At 41.0% G+C, this 23,307-nt stretch overlaps 1 protein-coding gene across 1 annotated transcript; it reads right to left on the bottom strand.

Moving 5' to 3' along the window:
- Positions 1-4,234: 4,234 nt before the first annotated feature.
- On the bottom strand, positions 4,235-5,931 carry LOC100125708 (tricetin 3',4',5'-O-trimethyltransferase-like). Its single transcript, XM_044546408.1, has 2 exons — positions 5,442-5,931; positions 4,235-5,039 (listed from the first exon to the last, which is right to left on the bottom strand). Exons 1-2 carry the CDS (start codon positions 5,855-5,857, stop codon positions 4,367-4,369), a joined length of 1,089 nt encoding a protein of 362 aa, XP_044402343.1. The 5' UTR covers positions 5,858-5,931; the 3' UTR covers positions 4,235-4,366.
- Between the last annotated feature and the right edge of the window lie 17,376 nt (positions 5,932-23,307).

The raw sequence follows: 23,307 nt of genomic DNA, 5'->3' as shown, positions 1-23,307 counted from the left end.
TTATTTTCTTCTTATTTTTGTATATCTTCTTTTATATTTCATCGTGTTTATTTTCTGTTTTGCATAATAAATTTCTAAGACCGAACTTTGTTCTCATTCATTGTAATTCTGTTTGTTTGTGTCTTTCTTTCTTCAAGCCCACAAATTTGATTACCGCTAGCAAGTTGGAAATGAAGAGAACAAAGTGGAGAAGTGACATGAGGAAAGAGTGATCCACCGCAAGAAGGTATAATATATTCATACTCACTTTTCTCGCAAGCTTAATTAAGTTAATACTTTTATTTCACTGGTTGGATTGAAGCTTCATTCTCGACGATAGTTGAGTATCATTTAGTCAACTCCCAAATTTGAATCTTGCTTGCTAGTGAAACTTTGATGTAAAGCATGATTTCGCTCCTTAAGAAAAGATATTTTTTCCTAAAAAGAAACTTAGGGGCTTGGACTTTTGAAGAGAACTAGCACGTAAGTAGTTTAACTCCATAGCACTGAATTTGATTGTCTCAATGATACCTACTGATTGAGTTGTTTAGAGGAATGAATATTTGAGGTGATTGAGGTTATGCCAAAACTTGACCAAGATACTAAAATAATGGAGCTTCAGCTTCTCACTAGTTTAATGTATTGTTGCTATATGTGGCAGTAATGCGTGTAAGTGCGACTCCGTCACTAATTTGGAGCTTGGGCTGAAATTGATCGGCCTTCTCCAAAGAAGTGTGTATGTGTAAATGTGAACACTGATTGCTGAGGTCAGAAGAGACAATCTTTTTATCCATAGTGAACAAACTTAGGCCACAACGAAAACCCCATTGAACCTATCAAATTTTGGCCTAACCCCGTCACCAGAGATATAAGTTATAACAAATAATAATTAAAGGAAATATTTGAGACTAATGACTTGGAGGTACTAGTGGATGTTAATGAAATGCTTGTGTACTATGTTTTCTTCTCTTTCGGAACTACCTGGTTTAATTTGTTTTTAGGAAACTTCAAAGAAAAATCGGTTCTCTTAAGAGAATAAAAAGTTTTTGCTTGCCTAGCACTTAGTTAACTATGGAAGGTTTAACTTGAGAAAGTATAAATTGTAATATGAGAGTAGACGTGGCTAGGCAGCGAGCTTAACTGTAACTATTCAAATGCAAGTATTCTCTTTATTAAATTTGTAGGATTTGTGGGAATGGAAATATTAAATCGTCGTGAGCCGGTAAACTTCTTTCTACTTATTTGTCAAATTCTGTTTGTTCTCCTAATTTCTTAGTTGCTCGAGAGCAAGAAAGTCTTAAGCTTCGGGTTGTTGATGGCTTGAGAATTGATGAATTTTCACAAGGTGTTTTCATTTGGTTTTCACTGGGTTTCCGTGCTCAGTTATTTATAATGCTAATTATACGGGAGAGAAGAAAACCCATTTTCCATTTTTTGGCAGGAAAAAGCGAAATAAAAGTGAATTGCTACAAATCAAGCCAAATGGAGCAACTTCCATGTTCGGAGTTTTGCTACCAGGCGCACCAGAACGCATGGCGACCTTTCATACGAGTGCATGCGCTCGTATGGCCGGTCGTATGAAGTGTCGTGGGCTCCCTCTCATCTACATAAGATACTTTCATGAAGTCACAACATACATTGGAGAAACCTATCCGCTGTTAGACCATCCAAAACAAATGGAGAAGAGATTCGTAGAAGTAGAACCACCGGAGATCCTCCTAATATTTTTTCTTCCACCTCCATAATCATATGCATTCCACCTTCACCATTGTAAAAGGAATTTCAAGTTGTAAGATCAGGGTGTAAACTCTATTTATACTCACATGGAGATTGAGACTTGTTTAATCATTCATCCTACTGTGGATCTTAACGGTATTATATATTTGGTATGCTTTTCATGGGTTTATTCTCTGAGATGATTAGCTATTCCCTTTCCATGTGTGAGTAGTTCCCCCTAGGTGTGGCACATGTATGTGAATTGTAAGATTCTTTTGTTTCTCTCCTATATGTCCTCATTCTGTGGTGAACTCTGTGCGTGTTGTCCATTTCAAGTGCCCAGACAACACGATCTCAAGACCTACGCATGTAACACATATTGTTTAGAAAATATGTAACATGTAACGCGACAGGTGGAGATATCCACGAGGACCGAAGACAACACGGTGATCCATTGAACTTAATGCATGGGTCCGGTTTAACGACCTTAATTGTGGACATGATTCCCGCAAGGAGGAGTTCCATAACCCTAGGGTGATCTGCCTACTAAAAAAGCAAATCAAATACTGAACTCACGTTACAAGGTAACTGGTATTACCATCGCACTGGTAGACTTGATCACCATGATCCGATGTACCTCCGCGTCTAACCTCTCCATTGCAGGAAAACACTTTTACTTTTATTTATGCTTTTCACTCTCAATTTATTATTACTCTATTCATAACCAACTCATCGTATTCACTATTCTGGTTTATCTAGCTCTTGGAAAACTAACAACTTCTGTGGAATCACAAGCAGTTACTTGAAATAAGAGCTACGACAACTTGCGTGTGACAGAAATGTACTCATAAATACTCTCCTTCACTCTTCGTTGGGACAGTTACTATTGGGATACTTACACGAAGGTGCTACACTACCCTGTGTGTCTTGCAGGCCATCACCATTCCCTCCTTTGAGTCATTGTCATGACCTCTCTATGCGCCCCTCTTCGAGCACCAAGGGAAACCCTTGATCCAATTCTTTGGATTGGATGGAGATGGCGCCATAGTGTCTTTGTCCTTCTTGAAGGTGTCATCTTGTGTGCTCGCAACGATCCCGGTGTTGGATTTGTGGATGTCAGACATCACGTTGGTTCAATACGCCTCTCAAGAAAGGGTGATTTAGCTATGTTGTTTGCCTGTTCAGGGCAAACACCCCATGTCTCGCTGCTCTGGGCACCGTTTTCACGCTTTCTTGCATTCGTGCCATGTGTTGTACCATCCTTTGTTATCATTCGATTTCTTCTATCAATGAAAAGACATGCAAGCTTTGCGTATTCACGAAAAATAGATGTTTAAATTTAAAAAAGTCAAAATTAATTCAATGGCATGAATATTTCTCGAGGTTCATCTAAATTTCTTGTACCCTTTCCGACTGAGAAAAAAAACCTTGTCCCAGCTTGCCACTGCTCATGGGGGTGTGACTGCGCTACATCTTTGCCAAGTGTTGGCTGCCAAGCACTCGACAAAGCGCCAACCCCGGTAGTAGTGTCCCATCTTCGACGAGTGGCTAAGAAATAGCACTCAATTTTAGTAATACTTTATGTTTTTTCTATTGTTTTCCTTTTTCTTCTTCTTTTCCCTCCCCTCTCTTCATTGCCCTTTCTCCTAAGCCGAGTTTCTCTTTCCCACCATTTCTCTCATGTAAATGCAACTCTTTTCTGCCACTCTTTCACCCCCTTTCAGTTACTCTCAGGGAAAGTGTGGGGCCACAAACTTTAATGGTTTGTCGATAGCTATAATTGCCCTTCAAGTATCACCTTAAGGCTTAGCAAACTCGTTTGAGTTCTTGAACTGCAAGTATGACCAATACATGCACACAATTTCAATACTTGTCTTGTTACCCAACGAACCTAATAAGCTGTCACTCTCACTAGCTTTGCTAGTTAAAAAGATTGACATAACTTGTGGAAGAAATTGATGATTGCACCAAATTAGATAACGGTTCAGATTGTAAACAGTAAATAAAAATAGCAATCGAGGTTGAAGGCAATTAAGATGAATGGACTCGAATACAGAACTCCACTAGTGTCATCTCTTAATAAAACATAGCATAGGTCTACTGAACAAATTGCAGTTATGTATAAATTCAATTACATTTTTCTATCATTGTAATTACAGCTGCAATAATTGCGTATAGGCATTTCTTAGTACTTGTATATATAGTCCGTTACTCATCTGCATCCATATGTTTAGTTATTACTGCTAGTGTTATCATCATGTCTTATATATAGATTAAATTAATCAAAAAATCGCTAATATAGCCAACAACTAGGGCCTCCCGCCGCATTGTTTGCAGCGGCGTCGCCCCACGTTGGTGATGATCACGCGTCGTTTCTCCCTTTCGCTTGAGGAAGAACATGGAGATAAGGCCGAGCAATTTCTAGCAGGGAATCGGACGATTGGCTGGCATGGGCGGGTGGAGATAAGGCCGAGCGATGCATGTCACGCACGTGTGGACCGGCGGAAACTTGGGATCGATCAGTCGATCTTTATCGTGAATCATTTATTATGTATGTATCATATAGTATAATAGTGATACATTACATGAGATGCTAAGGACAGCAGGAAAAGGAAGCTCAAAAGTACATATTCCGATACTAGGAGCAGAAGCAAGAAAATATTAGAGTGATCTATTTGACGAACTCAATGACCCATGCGGTGCTGTAGATGTAGCTGGTCTTGACTGTGCTGAACCCAGCGCCCTTCGCTAGCTCTTCAAATTCGCTCAGTTCCCTCTCCTTGCCGCCTGCGGTGTGCAGCAGCATCATCATGTCGACCTGGAACATCGTCTGCGTGCTGGGCATTGCATCTGGTTTCACCGGCAGGATGCCCTCCACGATGACCACCTTGCCATTCATGGGCAACGCATCGTAGCAGTTCCTCAGAAGAGTCATACAGTAATCGTCGGTCCAGTTGTGGAGGATCCACTTCAGGAGGATAGCATCGCCGGAGGGCACCTTCTTGAACATGTCACCGGCGATGTGCTGCACGCCAGGGTAGGGCGGCGCCTCGGATATGACATGCGGGAGATCGAAGTTTACCCCCTTGATGTGCGGGTACTTTGAGGTGATGGCGTGGGCTGTGGCACCAACGCCACCGGCGACATCCACGAGGGTCTCGACGTTGTCGAAGCCCCTGTAGAACTCGAGGAGCTTCTTGGTGATGATGGTGGAGTGGTTAAGCATGGCCTCGTTGAACAAGCAGTTAGCGCGTGGGTCTGTGCTGTTGTACTCGTACGCCGTCATCCCGTGCGCCCTGTGGAATGGTTGGCCGCCTTCAAGGGCCACGTCCTTCAAATAATACCTGCAAATTGTTTGCCAATTCAGACTGCAGTTTACTACTGTAGTCCCAAATAAATTCTATATAAGCAAATTCCTCAGAAACACTTGCATACTCCTCTAGTAGAATTCGAACCTCCAATTTAGCTTCTACCATTTTCCCCTTCAACAAATACTAGTACTTGGTCAAATTCAGATGGTTTGCCAGAATAAATTGGCAGTTTGTGGACATAACTAAAGAGAGGCTGTTGGCGCAGTACTGAAGTCACTCTCTAGTCGCTAAGCAGTTTGAAGTTTGAACAGAAGTGAGAAGCTACCGTAACAAGTACTACACCAACTTAACAATCTGATAATCATTAAAAGTATTAGTTTGATGGCTTCTGCTGTCCTCTGCACTAATGTACGGATTTAGTCTAATCAAGCTCACCAGCTCTCCATAGTGACCTTGTCGTGGGTCATGAGGAGCAGCCCAGCCATGGATGCGCCGTCCTCGTTGGGTGTGAGCCACTTACACACGGGCGCGGGGCCGTATCGACGGGCGAGGAGGCCGTCCTTACCTTCCTCCACCTCGCATGACACGACGTTGTTCGATGCCAGCAGCCGCAGCATGCGGTCCACCATAACCGGTGCCTCCGGGTTGGCCTTCGACGGAAGCTGCGCTGCCACCTCTGAAGGTGACAACATCTTCCCGCCGGCACCCACGAGGATCTCGAGCATGCCCAGCTCGATGGCGTTCTTGAGGGTCATTGGAAGGATAGATGCCGCTGCAAGCTTCACCGCGTACATGCACGCCTCCTCGTCGCCAGTGGCGACAGCGACCTTCTCCACGGCAGTGGAGCCCATTTAGCAGATAATTATATTAACTGCTTGTTCGGACTTTGGAGATAGCCGAGCTGGTGCTGCTGATAGTTGTGGGTTTACTTAGTGACTTGCTGAGGACCATGCTAAGGCTAAGGGGGTTTATATAGAACCAAAAGGATCAACCCGGTGCGATGCGACGAACCAGCAGTCCAGCACCCGACCCCGTTGCGAGGAAACTGCCGGGTTGTGGAAGGTTAGATCGAAGAAATAGCAAACCTGCATCTTACACAAATCGCTTGGTAGAAAGTGAGCATATAGTAACAAAATGAAAAAAAACTAGAAGTGGCCTATGTACCACGTGCGCGTGACTATCAACGGGCTTCAGCGACCGGCGCACGGAATGGAGGAATAATGTGATCATGGATGCGCGTGTTCTAACGTGGTGATATATCCTGGTTCACTAGTGCAGAATAGGGCATTAGTCCTGGTTTGTAAGGGCATTTAGTCCCGGTTCATTAACTGGCACTAAAGGGTGGGACTAAACTAAAGGTCCACCATGTGGCATGAGCCCCCGCCAGGGGCTGGGGGTCCTTTAGTCCCAGTTGATGATACCAACCGGGACTAAAAGAATTAGGGGTTTATAAATTATGATTTATTTTTCCTTCTAATTTTGAGTTTTTCATTTAATACCTTTTCATTTCAAACATATTTTACGCTACTACATACTGTACACGTTCTACATATATATAAATAGAATTTGTTGTAGAACCGATCATATATATATATCATCGAATTTCTCGTAAGACCATTCTCTCTCTCTCTCACACACACACACATAGGTAAAACTGTATGTATCATAGCTTACCACAGAACTAGTTAAGGCTTGCTAAACATTTAACGGTTTAAAAGTTATTAAAAAATATGAAATATATACAATTTCTCCTACAATTTGCAGATCATTACATGGAGGCATTAGGTTTAATGGTATTCTCCTTTGAGATCTATGACCTGGTCGAGCAAAAATCCCGCTATTTCCTCTTGAATTGCTCGTACGCGATCCATTGGTAGGAACTTGTCCCGCATCTCTTACATCTTTATTAAAAAAAGGAGATCAATATGAATATATTAGTTGTGTGTATATATATTAGGTCATGATAAAAAGAATTATGAATAGTGTTCTGACAAACGTACCCAAAGTTGTTTTTGCATCTTTGGTCCTTTCGGACGTCATAATGTGAATGTTCTCGCAAACGTAGCGCATAAATTATTCCCCGATGCCTGCATCATGAACTTTACGAGAATAAAACTCAATCAGATAATAATTAATCAAGCATTATAATGGTATTGAAACTAGAATTAAAGAGATGCACGGACGTAGCTAGCTAGTACTACTTAATTACCTTGAGTCGCACCCATTTCAGCTGTTGTTTCCATTCGCCTTCAACCTCTTTGATGAACTTTTGCAAAGTCCTGCCCGCCGGCAAAAAATGAATAAAGGAGTTATTAATTAATTGATATCAGGAAATGAACTAAAGAGGCCGACATAGTGCGATAATGATTGAAATTACCTGTCGACCATCCCCCTCACGATTGCGTATTTGTTAGTATCTTTATATAGTGAGTCCAGTACTTGAACTTTTCCCTCGTCAACCTCAATGATTAACAAGATACAGTGAAAACTGCATGCGCACACGTTTGTATAATTAAGCGGGCATGTGCATAACTCATCAGCTACACTTATTAACATCTAGTAAGCAAAAATAAAATTTGTAGTACAAGATATAGTAACACTCACCCGAAGTTGTAAGGAAATAGTATTTGTGGTTGGGTATTTAGTCGTTTCAAAAACTGTAGCAAGCATCTCTCTCTGTCTTTTCGTTCCCATTCATGTGACCATGTCTCTTGATTAATGGTATTTGGGTTAATGAACCCAATGCCATAGCGTCCATCTCTTTTCATTTCATACATCTTCATTCTGCATAATACCACAAAAAAGAATATAATAAGGATAATTACAGGTAATGAATGAGCACAGCTAGCTAGAGACTTAAATTACAGAAAGAAATCACTTACAGACAATAGAAACTGACGATATATTTGTCGAGTGCGTCTTGATTGAATAACTGAAACATTTCTTGAAACTCAACCTACAAATCTTTTGCATGGAAGTAATGCTCTTCCTTGACTTTCACCATGAGGGACTCTCGCCCGCTGTTTACTTCTCTCAGGTACCACTCATGCAATGTGTACATTCTCGTTGATAGAAGCGGGATCTCCTCAGTCTTGACCAGAGGTTGGCCAGGGACATATTTCCATCTTAGTTCCTTCTCTGTAAAAGTGTGGAATTCCTCGATGCCTAGGAGTTGTTCAAAAGTGACACCGGCCTCTTTAGCCTGCCTTCTATGATCGTCGGTTATTACCGGCTGATTGGCGGTACTCACATGTGTTTGTACAATGAGTGGGGGGATCGATTGCACTGCCTGTTCTCCCAGCTGGGGAATAGTTTTCCCGCTTTTTTACCAACTGCTTGGCTCGAGCTCGAGCTCGACTCCTTCTGTTTTTGTGCATGTTATATCTTCTTGATAGAGCGCTCATAGTCTGAGTCCTTTTTCTTCACAGCCGGTTGAGCATTATCAATAAAGTGTTGTATAACTTTCTTAGGTATTTTCTACTTTGGTGGCGAGGGCGGATTCAGTGCAAAATGGGCCCTCACTTGGGCATCCACTTCGTCATTCAACTTGGCATGCTCTTTGTTTTGGAACGAACGTTTCAACCGTGGTATTATAGGAGCATACCACATCACCTTGGCAGGAATCTTCTTTCTGGGGCGCTTGCCCTCAACATCACCAGGGTCATCGTGGCTGATCTTATAGCGTAATGCACTGCATACCGGGCATGCATTCAAATCCTCATACTCCCCGCGGTAGAGGATGCCGTCATTAGGGCATGCATGTATCTTCTGTACCTCTAATCCTAGAGGCCAGACAACCATCTTTGCTTCGTACATACTATCGGGCAATTCGTTGTCCTTTGTAAGCAGCTTCTTTAACATTATCAACAAATTTTCAAATCCCTTGTCAGATACACCATTCTCTGCCTTCCATTGTAGCAATTCCAATGTGGTGCCCAACTTTTTCTTGTCATCTTCGCAATTTGGGTACAACAATTTCTTGTGATCCTCTAACATGCGCTGCAACTTCACCTTCTCCTTTTCACTTGCGCAGTTTCTCTTTGCATCGGCAATGGCCCGACCAAGATCATGAGTGGGCTCATCTGATGCCTCTTCTTTAGCTTCTTCCCACGCATTGCCGGCTCAGCTTCTTCCCCCATTGTTGTACCGTCGTATTCAGGGAACCCATGTCCATGATAGTTGTCGTCATCCTCTTCTTTTTCATTCTCTTCCATTAGGACCCCTCTTTCTCCATGCTTGGTCCAACAGTTATAGCCAGACATGAAACCAGACTCAAACAGGTGGACGTGAATGGTTCTTGAGTTAGAGTAATTTCGATCATTCTTACAGTCAGCATATGGACAATACATAAAACCATCCGCCCGCTTGTTTGCCTCAGCCGCAACCAGAAAGGTACGCACGCCATTAATGAACTGCGGAGAGCATCGGTCATCGTACATCCATTGCCGGCTCATCTTCATTAGACAACACCGAAAAGACCAAATTAATACAAGTTCATACATAAAGTTCATACACACTTATTCTCATAAAACAACATACAAACTCTCTAGCTAAAGAATTTCAATGCAACAACAAATGCGATCAAGATCGCAACTAAGGTAACAATTGATCCAACAGCATAATGATACCGAGCCTCACTATCAATGCCATATTTTCTAATCTTGAAGCGCATTGCATCCATCTTGATCTTGTGATCATCGATGACATCGACACATTCAACTCCAGTTTCATCTTCTCTTCTTCAATTCTTTTCAATATTTCTTTCAAATAAATGTTTCTTTTTCAACTAAATTTAAATTCTCGACAAGAGGGTCGGTTGCAATTTCCGGTTCACATACCTCCTAGATAAAAATATCTATGTCAACTTGATGGGCATAATTTATCATAAACACGAAATGTAACAAATAGTTATAAAAGAGAACATACCACATCCGAATCATAAATCGGACGAGGGACGATGGGGACGGATATCAAAACCATGCCACTATGTATAACAAACAATGTACGGGTAAGAAAATTATACAAGTAACTATCTAAATCACACAAACATGATTTTCTTTTTATAAAAAGGATAAGAACAAGAGGCTCACCAAGGTGGTGCCGGCGATGGGACGGTGCGGGCGATCGAATGTGGTTAGGACGGGGATGGGAAGACACTAAGTAAACCACACCTATATATGCAAACTAATACGTTAATTTGAGCTCAAATTGCATATAAATCAAATAAACTACCACATATAATTACTCCCAAACTAAGATCCACAAATCACTATACTTATAGAGCATTGCAAGAGCAAATCTAGCAATGAGAGATGAAAGGAGTAAGTTGCTAACCTTTGTGAACACTTGGATGGATGGGGTGCCTTTAAATCTTAACAAATCTTGGCAGAAATGGAGGATGAGCTCGAGCAAGGGCAAGAACAGAGGAGAGGAAAGGGGAAAACAGAGATAATGGGTTTGGGTTGGACGAAGGGTTTATATCGGGGCATCTTTAGTCCCGGTTGGTTATACAAACCGGGACTAAAGGTGCACCTCTAGTACCGGTTCGTGACACAAACGGCGACTAAATGTGCTTGTGGGTGATACGTCCATTTTGCATCATGCTTTTATATCGATATTTATTGCATTATGGGCTGTTATTACACATTATAGCACAGTACTTATGCCTTTTCTCTCTTATTTTACAAGGTTTACATGAAGAGGGAGAATGCCGGCAGCTGGAATTCTGTACTGGAAAAGGAGCAAATATTAGAGACCTATTCTGCACAACTCCAGAAGTCCTGAAACTTCACAGAGAGTCATTTCGGAATTAATAAAAAAATATTGTGCGAAGAAAGCACCAGAAGGGGGCCACCAGCCATCCACAAGGGTGGGGGGCGCGCCCTACCCCCTGGGCGCGCCCCCTACCTTGTGGGCCCCTATCAGGCCTCCGGTGCCCATCTTCTGCTATGTGGTGTCTTTGATCTTGAAAAAAATGAGAAGAAAGCTTTCGGGACGAAGGGCCGCCGTCTCGAGGTGGAACTTGGGCAGAACCAATCTAGGCTCCGGCAGAGCTATTCTGCCTGGGAAACTTCCCTCCGGGAGGGGGAAATCAAAGCCATCGTCATCACCAATGATCTTCTCATCAAGAGGGGGTCAATCATCATCAACATCTTCACCAGCACCATCTCCTTTCAAACCCTAGTTCATCTCTTGTATCCGATCTTTGTCTCAAAACCTCAGATTTGTACATGTGGGTTGCTAGTAGTGTTTATTACTCCTTGTAGTTGATGCTAGTTGGTTTATTCGGTGGAAGATCGTATGTTCAGATCCTTAATGATAATTAATACTCCTCTGATTATGAACACGGATATGCTTTGTGAGTAGTTACATTTGTTCCTGAGGACATGGGAGAAGTCTTGTTATAAGTAATCATGTGAATTTGGTATTCGTTCGATATTTTGATGAGATGTATGTTGTCTTTCCTCTAGTGATGTTATGTGAACGTCGACTACATGACACTTCACCATGATTTGGGCCTAGGGGAAGGCATTGGGAAGTAATAAGTAGATGATGCATTGCTAGAGTGACAAAAGCTTAATCCCTAGTTTATGCGTTGCTTCGTAAGGGGCTGATTTGGATCCATATGTTTCATGCTATGGTTAGATTTATCTTAATTCTTCTTTCATAGTTGCGGATGCATGCTTGCGAGAGGGGTTAATCATAAGTGGGAGGCTTGTCCAAGGAAGGACGGCACCCAAGCACTGGTCCACCTACATATCAAATTATCAAAGTAACGAACGCGAATCATATGAGCATGATGAAAACTAGCTTGACAGTAATTCCCATGTGTCCTCTGGAGCGCTTTGCTTTATATAAGAGCTCGTCCAGGCTTGTCCTTTCCTACAAAAAGGATTGGGCCACCTTGCTGCACCTTATTTACTTTTGTTACTTGTAACCCGTTACGAATTGTCTTATCACGCAACTATCTGTTACCGATAATTTTAGTGCTTGTAGAGAATACCTTGCTGAAAACCGCTTATCATTTCCTTTTGCTCCTCGTTGGGTTTGACACTCTTACTTATCGAACGAACTACGATTGATCCCCTATACTTGTGGGTCATCAAGACTATTTTCTGGCGCCCTTGCCGGGGAGTGAAGCGCCTTTGGTATGGAAACATTTATATAGTGTGCTGAAATTTACCTTCACTTGTCACTATGGAAAAGAATCCTTTGAGTGGCTTGTTCAGGGTATCTGCACCCCGACCGGAAGAGCAAAGAGTTGCCCCTCAACCTACTGCACCTACTGAAAATATTTATTATGAAATTCCTTCGGGTATGATAGAGAAACTGCTAGCTAATCCTTATGCAGGAGATGGAACATTACATCCTGATATGCATCTAATCTATGTGGATGAAGTTTGTGGATCATTTAAGCTTGCAGGTTTGCCCGAGGATATTGTCAAGAAGAAGGTCTTCCCTTTATCTTTGAAGGGAAAGGCATTGACATGGTATAGGCTATGTGATTATATTTGATCTTGGAACTACAACCGATTGAAATTGAAATTTCATCAGAAGTTTTATCCTATGCATCTGGTTCATCGTGATCGGAATTATATATATAATTTTTGTCCTCATGAAGGAGAAAGTATCGCAATAGCTTGGGGGAGGCTTAAGTCAATGTTATACTCATGCCCCAATCATGAGATCTCAAGAGAAATTATTATTCAGAATTTTTATGCTCGGCTTTCTCGTAATGATCAATCCATGCTCGATACTTCTTGTACTGGTTCTTTTATGAAGAAGGATATTGAATGCAAATGGGATTTATTGGAAAGAATTAAATGCAACTATGAAGATTGGGAACTCGATGAAGGTAATGAGTCAGGTATAAACCTTAAGTTTGATTGTGTTAAATCTTTTATGGATACCGATGCTTTTCGTAATTTTAGCACTAAATATGGACTTGACTCTGAGATAGTAGCTTCTTTCTGTGAACATTTGCTACTCATGTTGATCTCCCTAAGGAGAAGTGGTTTAAATATCACCCTCCCATTGAAGTGAAAGTAGTAGAACCTATTAAAGTTGAAGAAGAAACTATTACTTATAATGTTGATCCTATTGTTCCTACTGCTTATATTGAGAAGCCACCTTTTCCTGTTAGAATAAAAGATCATGCTAAAGCTTCAAATGTGGTTCGTAAGAGTTATACTAGAACACCTACACCCCCTGAGCAAATTAAAGTTGAACCTAGTATTGCTATGGTTAAAGATCTATTGGTTGATAATATTGATGGGCATGTTATTTATTTCTATGATGAAGCCGCTAGGATTGCTAAACCCGATATTAAAGATAAACATAGACCCGTTGTTGGCATGCCTGTTGTTTCTGTTAAAATAGGAGATCATTGTTATCATGGTTTATGTGATCCGGGTGCTAGTGTGATTGCAATTCCTTTTACTTTATATAAAGAAATTATGAATGATATTGCACCTGCTGAGATAGAAGATATTTATGTTACTATTAAGCTTGCCAATAGAGATACTATATCACAAATTGGGATTGTTAGAGATGTTGAAGTCTTGTGTTGGAAAATTAAATACCCTACTGATTTTCTTGTTCTTGGTTCCCCACAAGATGGTTTTTGTCCCATTATATTTGGTAAACCTTTCTTGAATACTGTTAATACTAGGATAGAGTGTGAGAAAGAAATTGTTACTCTAAGTTTTGGGATATGTCTCATGATTTTTTAATTTCTCTAAATTTCGGAAACAACCCCATGATAAAGAATTGCGTAGTAAGGATGAAATTATTGGTATTGCTTCTATTGCCGTGCCTCCTACTGTCCTTTAGTACAGTATTTGCTAGACCATGAAAATGATATGTTTATGAATGAAAGAATGGAATTAGATGAAATATTCTTATATCAGGGGCCTATTTTGAAACATAATTTGCCTGTTGAAATCCTTGGGGATCCTCCTCCACCCAAGGTTGATCCCGTGTTTGAGCTTAAACAATTACCTGATACTTTGAAATATGCTTATCTTGATGAAAAGAAGATATATCCTGTTATTATTAGTGCTAACCTTTCAGAGCATGAAGAAAAGAAATTATTAAAAACTTTGAAGAAGCACCGTGCCGCTATTGCATATAATCCTGATGATCTGAAGGGCATTAGTCCCACTCTATGCCAGCACAAAATTAATTTGGAGCCTGATGCTAAACCAGTTTTTGATCATCAACGACGGTTAAATCCTAAGATGAAAGAAGTGGTAAGAAATGAAATAGTAAAGCTTCTAGAGGCATGTATAATTTATCCGATTGCTGATAGTAGATGGGTAAGTCCTGTTCATTGTGTCCCTAAGAAGGGAGGTATTATTGTTGTTCCTAATGATAAGAATGAATTGATCCCACAAAGAATTGTTACAGGTTATAAAATGGTAATTGATTTTCGCAAATTGAACAAAGCTACTAGAAAAGATCATTACCCTCTACCTTTTATTGATCAAAATGATAGAAAGACTATCCAAACATACACATTTTTGCTTTCTAGATGGTTATTCTGGTTTCTCTCAAGTACCTGTGTCAAAAGAGGACCAAGAGAAGACCACTTTTACTTGCCCTTTCGGTACTTTTGCTTATAGACGTATGCCTTTTGGTTTATGCAATGCATCTGCTACCTTTCAAAGATGTATGACTGCTATATTCTCTGACTTTTGTGAAAAGATTGTTGAGGTTTTCATGGATGATTTCTCCATTTATGGAACTTCTTTCGATGATTGCTTAAGCAACCTTGATCGAGTTTTGCAGAGATGTGAAGAAACTAATCTTGTCTTGAATTGGGAGAAGTGCCACTTTATGGTTAATGAAGGTATTGTCTTGGGGCATAAAATTTCTGAAAGAGGTATTGAAGTCGATAAAGCTAAAGTAGATGCTATTGAAAAGATGATGTGTCCTAAAGATATCAAAGTTATAAGAAGTTTCCTTGGTCATGCTGGTTTCTATAGGAGGTTTATTAAAGATTTCTGTAAAATTTCTAGGCCTCTCACTAATCTTTTGCAAAAAGATGTTCCTTTTGTTTTTGATGATGATTGTGTAGAAGCATTTGAAATACTTAAGAAGGCCTTGATTTCTGCTCCTATTTTCAGCCACCTGATTGGAATTTACCCTTTGAAATTATGTGTCATGCTAGTGATTATGCTGTTGGTGCTGTTCTAGGACAAAGAGTTGATAATAAATTGAATGTTATTCATTATACTAGTAAAACTCTAGACAGAGCCCAGAGAAATTATGCTACTACTGAAAAAGAATTCTTAGCGGTTGTTTTTGCTTGTGATAAGTTCAGATCTTATATTGTTGATTCCAAAGTAACTGTTCACACTGATCATGCTGCTATTAAATATCTTATGGAAAAGAAATGTGCTAAACCTAGACTTATTAGATGGGTTCTCTTGCTACATGAATTTGATTTGCATATTATTGATAGAAAGGGACCTGAGAACCCCGTTGTAGACAACTTGTCTAGGTTAGAAAATGTTCTTCATGACCCACTGCCTATTGATGATGGTTTTCCTAATGAGCAATTAGCTGTCATTAATGCTTCTCATAATACTCCATGGTATGCTGATTATGCTAATTACATTGTTGCTAAATTTATACCACCTAGTTTCACATACCAGCAAAAGAAAAAGTTTTTCTATGATTTAAGACATTACTTTTGGGATGACCCACACCTTTATAAAGAAGGAGTAGATGGTGTTATTAGATGTTGTGTACCTGAGCATGAACAGGAACAGATCCTACGCAAGTGCCACTCCGAAGCCTATGGAGGACACCATGCTGGAGATAGAACTGCACATAAGGTATTGCAATCTGGTTTTTATTGGCCTACTCTCTTCAAGGATGCTCGTAACTTTGTCTTGTATTGTGATGAATGCCAGAGAATTGGCAATATTAGTAAACGTCAGGATATGCCTATGAATTATTCACTTGTTATTGAACCATTTGATGTTTGGGGCTTTGATTATATGGGACCTTTTCCTTCCTCTAATGGGTATACCCATATTTTAGTTGCTATTGATTACGTTACTAAGTGGGTAGAAGCTATTCCAACTAGTAGTGCTGATCCTAGCACTTCTATTAAGATGCTTAAAGAAGTTATTTTTCCGAGGTTTGGAGTCCCTAGATATTTAATGACTGATGGTGGTTCACATTTCATTCACAGTGCTTTCCATAAAATGCTTGCTAAATATGACGTCAACCATAGAATTGCATCTCCATATCATCCTCAGTCTAGTGGTCAAGTTAAATTGAGCAATAGAGAGATTAAATTGATTTTGCAAAAGACTATTAATAGATCTAGAAATAATTGGTCCAAAAAACTTGATGATGCATTATGGGCTTATAGAACTGCTTATAAGAATCCTATGGGTATGTCTCCGTATAAAATGGTTTACGGAAAGGCATGTCACTTAGCTCTTGAACTAGAACACAAAGCTTATTGGGCTATTAAAGAGCTCAACTATGATTTCAAACTTGCCGGTGAGAAGAGGTTATTTGACATTAGCTCGCTTGATGAATGGAGAACCCAAGCTGACGAGAATGCCAAGTTGTTCAAAGAAAAGGTTAAAATATGGCATGACAAGAGGATACAAAAGCGTTAGTTTAATGTAGGTGATCATGTTTTGCTATACAGCTCTCATTTAAGATTTTTTTTGCAGGAAATCTTCACTCTAAATGGGAAGGTCCTTACATTATGGAGGAGGTCTATCGTTCTGGAGCCATCAATATTAACAACGCCGAAGGCACAAATCCGAAGGTGGTAAACGGTCAAAGAATCAAACATTATATCTCAGGTACTCCCATAAATGTTGAGACCAATATTATTAATACCATAACACCAGAGGAGTACATAAGGGATACTTTCCAAAACGTTTCAGACTCCGAAAAGGAATAGGTATGTGGTACGGTAAGTAAACCGACTCCAAATAATTTCCAATGGTAATTTTTCTCCGTTTTGGAATTTTTGAAAAATTATGAAAATTAAAAGTAGTCCGAAAGATGCATGAGGAGACCGCAAGGGTGGAGGGCGCGCGTTACCCCCTGTGCACGCCCCCTGCGTTGTGGCCACCTCATGTGCCCTCTGGACTCCGTTTTCTTGCATAATACTTCTTTTGGTCGGTAAAACTTCATTATATAATCTCCCAAACGTTTTGACCACCGTACCACATCTAAATCCCCTTTTGTCGTGATGAGTTGTTTCTGTAGCAGATTAGGAGCAAGATGTCGTCTGCTGACCCACAAGTGTATGGGATCAATTGTAGCCTTTTCGATAAGTAAGATTGTCAAACCCAACGAGGAGTAGAAGGAAATGACAAGTGGTTTTCAGCAAGGTAATGTCTGCAAGTGCTAAAATTGTAAGTAACAGATTAGTTTGATAGCAAGATAATTTGTAATGAGCAAGTAACAATAATAGTAAAAAAAGTGCAGCAAGGTAGTCCAATCCTTTTGAGGCAAAGGACAGGCCAAAACGGTCTCTTATAATAAGCAAAGTGTTCTTGAGGGTGGCAATTTCATCTAGTCACTTTCATCATACTGGTTCGATTCGTGTTCGCTACTTTGATAATTTGATATGTGGGTGGACCGGTGCTTAGGTGTTGTTCTTACTTGAACAAACCTCCTACTTATGATTAACCCCCTCGCAAGCATCCACAACTATGAGAAAAGTATTAATAATAAATTCTAACCATAGCTTTAAACTATTGGATTGAATCGGTCCCTTACGGAATAGCGCATAAACTAGGGTTTAAGCTTCTATCACTCTTGCAACCCATAATCTAATTACTACTCCACAATGCATTCCCTTAGGCCCAAATATGGTGAAGTGTCATGTAGTCGACATTCACATGACACCACTAAGGGAATCACAACATACATACTATCAAAATATCGAACACATATCAAATTCACATGATTACTTGCAACAAGATTTCTCTCGTGACCTCAAGAACAAAAGTAAATACTCACAAATGATAATCATTCTCAAGATCAGAGGGGTATTAAATAGCATATTGGATCTGAACATATAATCTTCCACCAAATAAACCATATAGTAATCAACTACAAGATGTAATCAACACTACTAGTCACCCTCAAGCACCAATCTATAGTTCCGGTACAAAGATTCAACACAAGAGATGAAGTAGGGTTAGAGAGGAGATGGTGCTGTCGAATATGTTGATGGAGATTGCTCTCCCCCAGATGGGAGAGTTGTTGGTGATGATGATGACGATGATTTCCCCCTCCGGGAGGAAAGTCCCCCCCGGCGGAATCGCTCCGCCGGAGGGCAAAAGTCCTCCTACCCAAGTTCCGCCTCGAGACGGCGGATCCATCCCGAAAGTCCTCTCCCTATTTTTTCTAGGTCAAAATGACTTATATACCAGAAGATGGGCACCAGAGGTGGGCTGGGCTGAGCACAGCCCACCAAGGCGCGCCTAGGGGGCCAGGCGCGCCCTGGTGTCTTGTGGTGATCAGGTGGCCCCCTCCGATGGTTATTTGCTATAGTATTTCTTATTTATTCCATAAAAATTCCTCATGAAGTTTCAGCTTATTTGGAGTTGTGCAAAATAGGTGGCCTGACGTAGCTTTTCCAGGTCCATATTTCCAACTGCCGGAATACACCCTCTTTGTGTGTACCTTGCATATTATGAGAGAAAAGGCATTAGAATTACTAGAAAAAGCATTATTATGCATTAAAACATCATAAATAATGGTAGGAAAACATGATGCAAAATGGACGTATCAACTCCCCCAAGCTTAGACCTCGCTTGTCCTCAAGCGAAAACCGAAATCAAAAAACATATCCACATGCTTAGAGAGAGAGAGGTGTCGATAAAAGCAAAATACGGACATAGAAGCATCATGTGAATTTTTATAACAGCAACAAACTTTACCATAAATTTTTTATCATAGAACTTTTATCATAGACTTCTCATGAATAAGTAACAATTCATCACATCATCTGAGTATAAAGCATAAACTCTATTGGAAACCAACAAACTATGTTATCAGTCAACTCTGTGACTACAATTCATCATCTTTTCAGGAAGGGTCACGTATCGGAGCCTTTAGGCAAGTCCACATACTCAACCATCATATAGTCTTCTATGATTGCTAACACTCACCGCATACAGAGGAGCAAAACGTTTCAACCGGACACATAGAAAGATATGGGCTTATAATTTCGCCTCCCAACGTATTCACCTCAAGGGTGATGTCAACAATAATAACTTATGCTACCCATATCCAACTGGATATATGTGCCTACATCTTTCCTCACCACATGTGCTTGCCAAAAGAGAAAATAAAAAGGAATAGAGAGAAAAACATTGACTCTTGTATGAAAGTAAATACATAAAAGTAAAAGATAGGCCCTTCGCAGAGGGAAGCAGAGGTTGCCATGCGCTTTTTGTTGGTATGCTCAACCCTTAGTGCAAAAGAATGTCACGTTATATTGCCTCTTGTGATAGCAACCTTTATTATGCAGTCTTTCATTTTTATTCTTTGCTATCACAAGTTCGTACAACGCTCAATTTTCTATTACACTAAATGATCTAACACTTTTAGAAGCAATTTTCTTGCCTTATTGCACCGATGACAACTTACTTGAAGGATCTTACTCAATCCTTAGGTAGGTATGGTGGACTCTCGAAAATAAGATTTGGGTTCAAGGGTTTTTAGATGCACAAGTAGTATCTCTACTTGGTGCGGAATTTTTGGCTAGCAAAGATAGGGGGGCAAGCACCACATGTTGAAGGATCTATGACAATATAACTTCTGTGTGAATTAATATGGACAAACATAAATCATTACGTTGTCTTCCTTGTTCAACGTCAACAATTTTGGCATATAATATTTTGATGGGGGCTCACAATAACAAAAGATTTCCAGGATAGTGTATTTGCATGTGAATCTTCTCTTCCCTTATTAATTCTTTCATGAATTGCATCATTGACCAATGCTATTTTTGTCAATCTGTAATAAAATTTTCTACTTATACTTTGCCTTATGTGATGTCATTACTTACTATAAGATCAGTATATGATCTTTTTCATTTATTTCCTTTCTTTTTATTGAAACATGAAAGTAAAGAAAGAAAAACTCAAACTAAACTTTATTATATATCTTGCACACGATTACAAAGATGGATCACTAAGCAAACTCTCAAAGAGAAAGGATCGAACTAAAATTTAATTCATCTAAAGAAAAAGATAAGTATGGATCAAACTAAGATAAGTAAAGGCAAAAGATAGTGGAGGTGATACGATACCGGGCACCTCCCCCAAGCTTGGCGAAAGCCAAGGGGAGTGCCCATACCCGATACTCAATTTTCTTTTGGTGATGAAGAAGGAGGTGGTGGTGATGAAGTGGTAGCGATCTTGTCCTCGGGTTTCCATGGCAGAGGCTCACCATCATAAGAGGAGGAGTGAGTCTCACGGGTCCTGCAACTGGCAGCCAAACTCATACCTTTAAACCTCGCCTCATATTGAAAGACATGGTTTGCGAGGTCGTAGATCTGGCTTTGGAGGAAGTTGATTTGCTCGTTGAAGGTGAAGACGATGTCCTTCAGCATGGACTTGCCATCCACCTTGAGATCACGGGTGTAGTTCACGATCATGAGCTGATTAGGATTGAGTCCACGTTCCACCATCCTCTTACACCGGAAGACTTCCTGCTCCATAGCTTCAAGCATATCCTCCACGGATCCAGTCCCCTTGGGCCCTTCCACATCGCGGATGTGAAGCACCCCGTCACGCATATGGATAGCCTGAGGGTGCTGCATCACCTCCTGGAAATATGGGTTGATGACGTTCTCGAAGAACTTATCCTTGGAGGAGCGTGAAGAGGCCATGGTAGATGGGATCTGTCAGAAAACAGCAAGGAAAAGAAAACAGAAGATTTGTCCACAATATGGAGGTTAATAGGTTTGGGGGGGTATATAAAGATTTTTTTATCTTGGGAAACAAGCAAACAGAAGAAAAACGGAGCCCGGAAGGTACCCGAGGTGGGCACAACCCACCTGGGAGCGCCTGGCAAGCCAGGCGCGCCTTGGTGTCTTGTGCCCACCAGGGTGACCTTCCTGGTTGTTTCTTATTTTCCTATATTTTTAAATATTCCAAAACTGACAAAAAAATATTTTTGCGGATTTTTCGGAGTCCGTTTACTTACCGTATCACGTACCTCCTCTTTTTCACGATTTTGGAGTGTTCCTGAAGGTTTCTTTTATGTGTTCTTCCGTCGTCATAGTTTGGATAATATTGCTTTCAACATTAATAGCCATACCTGAGATATAATGTTTTATTCCTTGCCCATTAACAACCTTCGGGTTAGTACCTTCGGCGTTATTTATTTTGATAGCTCCAGATCGATAAACCTCCTCGATGACATAGGGTCCTTCCCATTTGGAGAGGAGTTTTCCTACAAAGAATATGAAATGAGAGTTGTACAAACGAACATATTCTCCAACTTTGAACTCACGCTTTTGGATTCTTTTGTCATGCCATCTTTTAACTTTTTCTTTAAATAATTTTACATTTTCATAAGCTTGGGTTCTCCATTTATATAATGAGCTAATATCAAATAACCTCTTCTCACCAGCAAGTTTGAAATCATAATTGAGTTCTTTAATTGCCCAATATGCTTTATGTTCTAACTCAAGAGGCAAATGCCAAGCTTTTCCATAAACCATTTTATAAGGATACATACCCATAGGATTTTTATACGTTGTTCTATAAGCCCAAGGTGCATCATCTAATTTCTTAGACCAATTCTTCCGGGACCTATTGACAGCCTTTTGCAAACTTAATTTTATTTCTCTATTACAAAGTTCAACTTGACCACTAGATTGAGGATGATATGGTGATGCAATTATATGGTTAACATCATACTTAGCAAGCATTTCACGGAAAGCACCATGAATAAATTGTGAACCACCATCAGTCATTAAATATCTAGGGACTCCAAACCTTGGGAAAATAACTTCCTTAAGCATTCTAATAGAGGTGTTGTGATCAGCACTACTAGTTGGAATAGCTTCTACCCAGTTAGTAACATAATCAACAGCAACCAAAATATGAGTATACCCATTAGAGGAAGGAAAAGGTCCCATGTAATCAAATCCCCAAACATCAAATGGTTCAACAACAAGTGAGTAAGCATTTCTTGATGCTTACCGATATTACCTATTCTTTGACATTCAACAGCAAGTGAGTAATTCATAAGGACCAACATGCAGATCAGAAGGACCAAGATCAAACCAGAGAAGCAGGATATCGTCAAGAGAAGGGCCTCCCTTGCTGGGCAGGCGAGCCCGGCAAGGGGCAAGGCCACCCCCAGAAGCAGACAACCAAGGCGTCCCAGCAGGGCCTGTCAGGACTCATGGAGGCAAAACCACCTCACCAACCACTCCACCGCGACCCATGTCGTCGATCAGTGTGGTGTCAAGCCGCAAAGTGACTAAGTGGCAGCCATTCGCCACATGGCAGCCTCTCCCTACAGGAAAAACCAATAGATGACACCTGTCCTGCGACGTGTCAAGCGAGCAGGTGTGGAGCTGGCAAGATATCCCGGCAAGCCTTGCCGGGCAACCAACGATGTGACGTTGAGCGGTGCATTTAATGCGCCCGTGTCAGCCAGTAGAGTTAGGTATGATAGCACTATTGCTATCTTATCAGTGCGTAATGACTACTTTGCCATTGTGGTAACCCCTTGATCTATAAAAGGAGGCCCATGGAAAATGTACAGGGGGCTAGAAGGTTGGATAACTCACACCGCCATACGCGCATACTCGCTGCCGCCCTGAGGCAACCCTTGCCGGGCAAGTGTACTATGCTCCACCGCCATATTTACACCATTAATCCACCAAAGCAGGAGTAGGGTTTTACGCCTCGCGCCGGCCCAAATCTAGGTAAAATTGCCCTCGTGATCTCTGCCGTACTACCCCACGCTGGTCTGCTCTTTGTGCAACGCGACGTCCCCCTGCCGAACCAGCAAGGGGCCTCCTGGTCCCATAGGTGGCCGTGGTTTCTCGCGACATCTTTGGCGCGCCAGGCAGGGGGCTCGCTTGTGCGAACCTGAAGGCGTGTGCAGTGCGCCATCTTCATCACCATCAACGACGCCATCGACCATGGCGCCCAAGAAGAAACCTGGTCCTTCGGCTCACCCATCTACCTCGAAGGCTCCGCCGCCCGCGGCCTCTAACATTGCGGGGGGTGCGGAGGCACACGAAGACGCGGACGCTACTAGGGATGTGGTCGGAGGAGGC

This window comes from Triticum aestivum, chromosome 5D, assembly GCF_018294505.1.
Source record: "Triticum aestivum cultivar Chinese Spring chromosome 5D, IWGSC CS RefSeq v2.1, whole genome shotgun sequence".
Taxonomy (NCBI): Eukaryota; Viridiplantae; Streptophyta; class Magnoliopsida; order Poales; family Poaceae; genus Triticum; species Triticum aestivum.
This window is presented reverse-complemented; position numbering and strand designations above follow the sequence as displayed.

Bases quoted from the DNA above. Each gene is read 5' to 3' on its own strand.
- LOC100125708 (XM_044546408.1), bottom strand. From the start codon at position 5,857: ATGGGCTCCACTGCCGTGGAGAAGGTCGCTGTCGCCACTGGCGACGAG. The intron at 5,040-5,441 runs GTGAGCTTGATT...AACAATTTGCAG, and splicing joins AAGGTCACTATGGAGAGCTG to GTATTATTTGAAGGACGTGG.